The following is a 10,000-nucleotide window of genomic DNA, read 5'->3' as shown; positions in this document are numbered from 1 at the left end:
TGTGTGTTTCTCTTCTCCACCCCCTTAATCACCCTTTTTCACATCATTGACATTCGCTTCCAAAGTCATTCTCAGCCCTATACTAACCTTTTCAAATCTTGCTTCACTGAGCTCTTCCTCTCTTCAACAATTCCTAAAAATACTCAATCCATCGACTCTGGGCTGCATTGACATCTGACCGCATCCAATTTCCCTTTCACCTTCTTCTCGTCCCATCTTTTTTCTCCCGTCAACTGAATTCATGTTGTTTACAACTACACCTACTATTTACTTCATTATGTGGCTAAAACTCAGATAACCTATTTTCCTTCACTAAAATATATGTTTCCTCATCCCACGTGTTACTGTTTTTATTTCTTCCTACCCTCCTATGCCCACAAACTCCATACTGTGACCATAACCCATCCTGGAATTTTATAAATTCGCTATCTGGGCCTCCCTCTTGCGTTTCTTTAACCATAGTCCACTGATCATTCACTTCCATTTTCTCCAATTCAATCTTAGCCAAAATTTTCCCATTTTCCTTTCCAACTTATAACTACCTAGAATTTTGCTTCAACCATTTAATGCTCAGTTATATTTCCAGCCATCCTCTTTTCTCCATTACTTTCATCAACCTGCTTTTCTTCTGCTCTGTACGAACATAATCTGTCAAATATTTTTTAACATCCATTTATTTTCAAGTATAGCTATTTGCATCTATTGGAAACCATGTATTTCTAACAATTAAAACTCTTCCATATTACATTTCCTCAAAATTCTCTACATTTTCATATATGTCAGGAAATTCATACTTACAAGCGATTCCATCTCTTTCTCTATTACCGACTATGTCATTCAAATCTCCCAGCGCAACCATTCTTTCATCTTTTCCAATATTTTTGTCATTCTTCACTTATCACCAACTTTCGAGTTTTGACCTTTTCATACTTCAGTCTTAGTCATGCATTCCTCAAACTAATAGATATATGTACTTTCTCAACCCCCCTCAAAGTCTTCCTAACATTACAAGTGCTACCCATGCCCTACATCTTTCAATTACCCCAGACTCAATCACTCTATGCCGTTCCCATTCTTGCACATGCTGCCCTTGAAAGGTTTAAAGGTTTTAATGGCCGCTCATGAATGCCCTATCAAGCAGGACAATGCTTTAAAGACTGACCATCTATGAATATGATCAGCGCCCAAGCCCTCTCTCCACTCAAGCTAGGACAAAGGAGGGCCAAGCAGTGGCTTCTGATGACTCAGCAGATAGAACTATAGGCTCCCCCAAACCCCCATTTTTGCTCACAAGGATGGTGAGGTTGCAGTGACCAAAGAAACTAACGAGTTTGAGCGGGACTTGATCCTTAGTCTGGCGTTACCAGTCAGGGACGTTACCACATGGGCCACCACAACCACTTTGATTTCTTGAAGAGTCAAAACATCCAAGTTTGAAAAACACACCTATTATACATTTCTTTCTCCTTAGCAAAAGATTCATGCACTTTCAAAACCCTCAAAACTTAATCTCTTATAATTTTCTGGTTAATTGTTTACAATGCAGTTCACTATATAGATCTGCAAATACTATGGCCTTAGTGATGCAGTTATTTTAGTTTCCATCAAACATAACAGTTGACATAAAGTAAAGGTTATTGAGATGTGGGTAACCTTTTGATTTTTCTTTCTTTTTTGTATTACCATTTAAGCGTAGTGTTGTCATGCGTGAACCAAACTTATCAATAGTGTTCTTGATTTTTAGGGTGAGGTAGTTACTGCTATCCATGCTATCCGGCGCACTGTAGGCATTTAATAACATTAAATAGCATTCATGCCTCCTTCAAATTCTAAACCTTTTACGTGACTACAGTTCCAGCTTCCTTTTTTTACATCTGTCTAACCTCTTCCAAATTGTAGTTTATGGCGCAACTGGGATTTCTTCCCCAAGTTATGACTGTGCTAAATGACCTCTCAGATATCTCGTATATTAACTTCCATGACTAAGTTGCTCTATTTGCTGTATCTTTATTTTCTTCTAAAGAATAATATTTACTCTCGTGTCTCAGTAACGAGGAAAACGTCAGAAATTACCTTTATGGGTGAGGAAAATGTTCATCTTCCTATTCTATCCCTTATCCATCTTATTTCGTATCCTATGCACATTTCTTAATCTTATCCTAATTCTCTCTCTCTCTCTCTCTCTCTCTCTCTCTCTCTCTCTCTCTCTCTCTCTCTCTCTCTCTCTCTCTCCTCTCAATTTTTAATTGTCTTTATATTGTGAATATCATTTGTTTAAGCATACTTTCTCATTTACTCTCTCTCTCTCTCTCTCTCTCTCTCTCTCTCTCTCTCTCTCTCTCTCTCTCTCTCTCTCAATATGGTATCTATTCAATATTCTATTAAATATTTTATGAATTGCTTAAACGTGTCTGATTTTAGCATACATAAAATAAACTCCTTCAATGCTCCGCTGACAGAAGAAATGTGTATCCCAGTATCTTTTTTCTAATTGCTAACTTGGGTTGCTGGTGCAACTCGATGCAGCAAAGCTGTTGAAAAGCTAAACGGTTTTGTGTGACACGCCACGAACAGAAATTATAGTTCTTGCTTTCTTACTCGAGTGGAGGTTCGTTTTCTGTGGAGGATTGTTAACAAAGAAAACGTTTTAAGGGTGACTACGACGTTTTAGCTGATTCCTCTGCCATTGATCCATTTGTATCGTCCCTTGCTGCAGATGTCGTTACGCCGGATAAGCTCGTAAAGGCCTGTTGTTGTTGTTATTATTATTATTATTATTATTATTATTATTATTATTATTATTATTATTATCAATGGTTTGTGTTTTGAGTACGTTTTGTCAATTGGTTCAATTTAGAAATAAATTGAATAACAAACGTTAATTTAGGTATTAAAGAAATTAAGGAATGTAGAGAAAAACATTTATAGATAAATTAAAATGATTCCGTAGCTCTTATTTTCAACACCAGAAAACCAGACAACCGAGTTTTGTTTCCTAAATTAGGTTTTCTTTAATTCACGAGTGTAGAAAACTTGTGTAAGTAAATCGAAAAGGCCATTGGATTCGGTGATAGTAATATTTTGTGATAGAAAAACGTGACAATATTTTGACTCTTATGTATATGGGTAGCGAAGCATTTTGCATTTTACGTTATTGATTCAATTGAATGTTGACGATCTTGATGCCACGTGGAGAGAGAGAGAGAGAGAGAGAGAGAGAGAGAGAGAGGAGAGAGAGAGAGAGAGAGAGAGAGAGAGAGAGAGAGAACGCTTTTGAGGTCAGGAAAATTTCCACTGCAATTTAACGTAAAAGCCAGAAGATTAATATACATACGAATTTATAAACTAATTTTATTTAAGTCTGAGCGAAATGAATATTAAAAAGAAAAATCAAGGACGTTAATGATATCTCTTTGGTCCAGAATATCAACATAAATTGGTTGGAAATCTTCACCAAATGAGACTTAATTTTCTGGCTGTTTGTCATTATGTTGCTTTATGGAGGAAGAATGTTCCAGTGACGTGTGGTTTCCTTTTAATTATCTGATGCGTCAGGATGAGTAATTGATGCATACGCACAAACACACACACACATACACACACACACAAGTGTTTTTATGATGAGCATTGTTGTGTGTTTGTGTATTATGTCTGAATTCACAATTACAATGTCATATATATATATATATATATATATATATATATATATTATATATATATATTCCTAGAGATTGCAAAACCGGAATGGGAACGCGAAAAGAAGACGATAGATTGACGAACTAAGAAAGTTTATGGTTGTGGACTGTCATAGAAAGATCATAAATTGACGCAAGTGGAAGGATTGTGTGAGGCCTTTGTTTTGCAGTGGTCTAGTAACGGCTTATATATATGTATGTATATATATATATATATATATGTATATATATATATGTATATATATATGTATATATATATGTATATATATATATATATATATATATATATATGTATGTATGTATGTATATATTATATATATATATATATATATATATTATATATATATATATATATATATTGTGTGTGTGAGTGTGTGTGTGTGTCTGTGTGTTTGTTAGAAAAGACTTATAAAGCAAAAGGATATCCAATTATCATGAAATGTTGTATTTAGTGCGTTTAAGGATATATATACTGAACATCCCTTTCTGAGTGGGGATACCTGAACGTGGTCAAGGGGTTTGTTTATCGCCATGATCAGCAAAACTGTACTAGTCAGGGCCACCCATATTAGGTTGTTTTTTTGTGAGCGATCACTCAAAAGTCTCCCACCATCACCAGTCGGCAGATGGCCAGCATGGTGCTGAAAACTGGCTAAACCCTAGACATGAATTAACATGTTTAAGGCCTTTGTCGTGCAGTGGACTAGAAACGGCTGCAGTTGGTGTTGTACAATGTGTGTGTATATATATATATATGTATATATATACATATATATATATATATATATATATAAATATATTATTATTATTATTATTATTATTGTTATTGTTATTATTATTATTATTATTGTTATTATTACTACTTGTTAAGCTACAACCCTAGTTGGAAAAGCAGGATGCTATGAGCCCAGAGGCCCCAACAAGGAAAATGGCTAAGTGAGGAAAGGAAACAAGGGAAAATGAAATACTTTAAAAACAGTAACATTAAAATAAATATTTCCTATATAAGCTATAAAAACTTTAACAAAACAAGAGTAAGAGAAATAAGATAGAATAGTGTGCCCAAGTGTACCCAAGTGTGTGTGTGTGTGTGTGAAAGGCTTAAAGAAAGCATTACACTGAAAATCAATTTTATCATCTAAACGAATGGTAAAACTTCGAGCGTATTTGCATATTAGCAGACCATTACGAGAGCTACGATAAATTTGCAAGCATCAATTATACCTATAACAACAATAGATATAATTCCGGGCCATTGTTTAATGATGTTAGAGTCACGAAGTCGCGTGTATTTCCCCCCAGATGGCAGCATAATCATGTCGTGGCTGTGCATCTCATTTTAGTCGATCTCTTGTTTCGGATGTCGTCCTGCTGGTGACTTTCTGGATGACGGTGTCCCGTCATGGCAGAAAGGGTTACGTATGGAGACCCAAAGACTGCGGAGACCAACAGTATGTCTAGTTTTCGACTTTCGTTGGTACAGTTGGCTTCATTAATTCCTGTACACTGATATCTCCTTGGCTTCCTGTGTAGTGTACCAGAATTAATGAAGCCAACTGTACCCCCCTTATCTTTCTTTTGTTGGTAAATATTGCTACAATTAATTTATAATTGGCTAGGGGTGCTTACTCGTGTGCCATACACTGTTTGAAAAAAAAACTAAATTTAATCGTAAATTCTCCGTAAAAATATACTGTTCTTAGCCGTATTTCAGTAAAATACAGGCGACCGTAGTTTTACCTTACCTTATTATATTTTACGGGTTGGTGACCGTAATGTCACTCCTTTACGTCAATTTATCCGTTTTAAAATGGTAAAAATCCTGGAATAAATGTTTCCAGGCATTCAAAGTTTTTCTAATAAAAATTTTTAACTGTAGAATTAAGTAGTTGTAGGTTTTATTTCTCGTTATTTTATACCCTTCCTCGTTTGAAGATCTTATGCAACTCTACATTGCCTTACCTTAGTTGAATTTGCTTTTAGATATCTTTACGGATCAATTAATTCCAAGGGAGAAAGGTGACCTGACCCTTCTTAAAATGCTAAACTTTGTTTACCTTTTTTATTTTCATGGAATGTCTTCTAAACTTGTTTTATATTGAAGGCTCACCGATTTAGTGTATTTAGTTAAAATAAAAACGCACTTCAAGGATAAATTATGGCAAACGCTCGTGTTGACTGTCAAGGAAGTGCTTTGCCCAATATTTGTTTGAGGAAAGTCCAATAATGGTTATCAAAGAAAGGTGCCTTTGAGTTCAAGGCTAAACAAATTTAGAGAGGAAATGATGGAACCGGCTGACTTTAAGTGCTGTTTAAGCACTTGCAGTCAGCTACAATGCAGGGCGTTTGAAAGCTTGTCAAGTTGATGGAGAAGGGAAGGGAATGGTCGCATATCGAAGACCAAGGTCTATAGTTTCGAAGACCATGGTTAGTGATCCCATAGATTAAAATAGTGTCTAGAGAGCTGTGGAGATGTATGAGAGAAAAGGGAGTCCCTGAGAAATACGTAAGAATCACCAAAGATATGTATGAAAGGGCAGAAGCAAATGTTAAGACCAGTATAGGTCTAACAGAAAGTTTCCCAGTAAATGTGGGACTACATCAGGGGTCTGCATTGAGCCCTTACCTATTTGATCTGTCATGGATGTAGTAACACAAGGTATTAGAGATCAGTCTCCTTGGTGTTTGCTTTTTGCTGATGATGTTATACTGTGTAGCACTAGGCGAGAGGTAGTAGAAGAGAAACTGGAGGAATGGAGAAGAGAAATGGAAAATATGGGATTGAAGATGAGCAGGAAAATGACAGAGTATTTGAGATTGAAAAATGGCGAGAATGGGGAAGTTAGTTTACAAGAAGAGACTAAAAAGAGTTGAAAATTTTAGGTATTTGGGATCAACAGTTGCAGAGGATGGGGATCTGGGGGCCGAAATAAACCTCAGAATACAAGCTGGATAAAAGAATTGGAAAAAAGTGCGTGGAGTACTATGCGACAGGAAAATAGGGGTTAAGTTGAAAGGTAAATTACACAGGACAGTTGTGAGACCGGCAATGATGTATGGAGCGGTGACGTGGGCAATAAAGAAGACAGAATAGAAGAAGATGGATGTGGCAGAGATGAAAATGTTGAGATGGATGTGTGGGGTGACAAGAAGAGATAAGATACGGAATGAAGTAATTACGGGTACCATAGGAGTTAGAAAACTATCAGATAAGATTCAAGAAAGTAGACTGAGGTGGTACGGTCATGTCATGAGAAGAGATGAACAGTATATTGGGAGGAGAGTGATGGAAATGGAGGTACAGGGAACGAGAAGGAGAGGGAGACCAAAGCGAAGGTGGGTGGACTGTATCAAGGATGACCTTCGATTAAAGGGATTAACTGGGGATGAGGTGTGGGACAGAGGTAGGTGGAGAAAGCTGACCAGAAACATCGACCCCACATAGAAGTGGGAAAAGATGTAGACAAAGAAGAAGATATTGATGATAGTATTAAAATGATTTTCAGATGGTCACAATTGTCATTGAAATAGATTTCATCTCTTAATTTTTTGTACATTCATTATAGTATTGTACATTTACTAATTCCATCATGGCACGGTGTTTTACATTCTTAGAGGAGGCGGGAAAAATCACCAAAACACGAAAGCAATCGAAAAATATTCCCTTGTCTTAGCAGTTCGTTATTAAACGACCCTCGGCTTTACAACACAGCCTAGTGGGAAAAGCATGTTGCTACAAATTGCCTGTCATCATAAACTAAATGGAAAACGACACGGTCTCTTAAGATCGTTTATCGCCTGAGGAGTTGCAATTAGATTTTGTTGCCGGCCTATTGTTCTTGCTGCAGAAGAAAGATAAGTCCTTAAAACCTTTGCAGTGTTCACGCAAACAAACCGGACTTTAGGCTTCTTTTTTGATGGGAATTTTTTTATTAGCGATGGTTGGTTTCTCCATCAGTCAGTTGCCGCCATTTAGTGTCGAAATATATGGACTTTCGTAGATATATATTTGGTTGGCGCGCAGACCTTTGAGGTATATAATATTGATTTATGTTATTTACTTGGAGAACTTTCTGACTCCTGCAGAGGACTATTAAAATAATGTCCAATTAAAACTGGTTTTATTTACTTGGGTTAGAGTTCTCTTGCTTGAGGGTACACTCGGACACACTATTATATCTTATTTCTATTCCTCTTGTTTTGTTGAAGTTTTCATATTTTATATAGGAAATGTTTATTTTAATGTTACTGTTCCTAAAATATTTAATTTTTCCTTGTTTCCTTTCCTCACTGGGCTATTTTCCCAGTTGGAGCCCCAGGGCTTATAGCATCCTGCTTTTCCAATTTGGGTTGTAGCTTAGCAATAACTAATAATAATAATAATAATAATAATAATAATAATAATAATAATAATAATAATAATAATAATCTCTTTAATTGACTATTAAAATTTTTAAATAATAAATAATAATAATAATAATAAATAATAATAATAATAATAATAATAATAATAATGATAAATTAAATAATAATAATTGGATTGCTTGTAACATGTAGGAGCATCTTTAATAAAGTTACGCAGCTTATATTAACCGATCAAATGTGTTTTTACGGTTTTTTTTTATTACGTGTCAATACAACTAGATGGAAATTAGTGATTGTATCTATAACTAAGAGGAAAAAACGTATCATGGTGTGAAAACATAAAAGGTCAGGAGCAAGAAGCTATTTTATTATTATTATTATTATTATTATTATTATTATTATTATTATTATTATTATTATTATTATTATTGTTGTTGTTGTTGTTATTATTATTATTATTTGCTAAGCTACAACCCTAGTTGGAAAAGCAGGATGCTATAAACCCAGGGGCCCCAACGGGGAAAATAGCCCAGCGAGGAAAGGAAACAAGGAAAAATTAAATATTTTAAGAACAATAAGGATATTAAAATACATATTTCCTATATAAACTAATATTCAGGTTTATGTTACTGACATTTCCACGAATATTCTTATACGTTATCGTGAGATAACCAACTCTTGGATCTTTATGAATTTATAAATATTGTTTCTTGAATTTTAAGAATCGGCGCGTGTTCCAAGTAGATGACTGGTCCACTAAAAAAATTTTCTTTCGAAATACGGAGAGATGTACCTTTCACATTTGACGCCAGCTCGCTTGGTCATAAGGTATAGATTCCATTTTATTTTCATGTCGGGTGTAATCCGTATTTAATAGTGTACGCGACCCGTAAAAAATGACGGCTAAATAATTAGATATGCACGCACACGCGCACACACAGATTCAACCCTTCCCACCCCTCCCCCTTTCTAATTTCATCTCGCTAGTTTGGGTTGCTATTCAGCGTGATAGGAATATATATATATATATATATATATATATATATATATATATATATATATATATATATATATATATATATGGGAGATTATTGCTATCATTTCCAATTTTTAGTGATAACCATTCAGTTGTTTAGGCAATTTAAAATTGTACACCAAAGACAGAAATTGTCAAAGATAAACTCAAACCTGTTATTATTATTATTATTATTATTATTATTATTATTATTATTATTATTATTATAATATATTATTATTATTGCTTGGATTTATAACTAAGGGGCGACTAAACTCCTCCCCTATATATGGAAGTCGTTCTAGGGGGTCTGTCCCTTCAGTGCACCTCAAGCTATGTACTGTAGCCAGTACGTAAAGCTCTTTGCATCATCATTTCGGTCCCTAGCTGCACTCACTTTTAACCATCTACCATACCTCTATTCCCACTATCTTCCTTGCATCTTGCTGTCCTACTTCTCAACTTTTACTTCATACTGCAAATGTGGAGTTCCCCTTGTTTAAAGGTTTAAAGGCCGTGCATGAATGGCAGGGGCAGGGGCCAGTGACATTGCCCTATCAAGCAGGACAATGCCCTAGAGACTGATCATATATACATATAATCAGAGCCCAAGCCCCCTCTCCATCCAAGCTAGGACCAGGAAGGGCCAGGCAGTGGCTGCTGATGGCTTTGCAGGTAGACCTCTTGGCTCCCCTAAACGCCCCATCCTTAGCTCACAAGGATGGTAAGGTTGCAGCAACCAAAGGAACTAACGAATTTGATCGGGACTCGAACACCAGTCTGGCGATCACCAGTCAGGGACGTTACCACATAGGTCACCACAATCTTTGTTGCACGTGGGTCCTGAATGTCCTTCCAGACCCAGATTTACGAAAGCAATGTATCTGGAAGTATTCTTTGTTGAGCATTTACTTATTGAATGTCC

The 10,000-nt window shown here is 35.7% G+C and overlaps 1 protein-coding gene across 3 annotated transcripts in view; it reads left to right on the top strand.

Annotated features, from left to right (window-relative positions):
• Cbs (Cystathionine beta-synthase) overlaps window positions 1-10,000 on the top strand; it is a 250,765-nt gene that overhangs the window by 63,189 nt on the left and 177,576 nt on the right. The window contains exon 1 of one of the 3 annotated variants that reach the window (XM_068370846.1): window positions 8,776-8,888. The exons of the other annotated variants lie outside the window; for them this stretch is intronic. Coding sequence (XP_068226947.1) covers window positions 8,805-8,888 — 84 coding nt within the window. The 5' untranslated portion in view covers window positions 8,776-8,804. Of the gene's footprint in view, window positions 1-8,775; window positions 8,889-10,000 lie in introns of those variants that run through there. 3 annotated transcript variants of the gene reach the window in all.

Source organism: Palaemon carinicauda, chromosome 3 (genome assembly GCF_036898095.1).
Source record: "Palaemon carinicauda isolate YSFRI2023 chromosome 3, ASM3689809v2, whole genome shotgun sequence".
NCBI lineage: Eukaryota > Metazoa > Arthropoda > Malacostraca > Decapoda > Palaemonidae > Palaemon > Palaemon carinicauda.
This window is presented reverse-complemented; position numbering and strand designations above follow the sequence as displayed.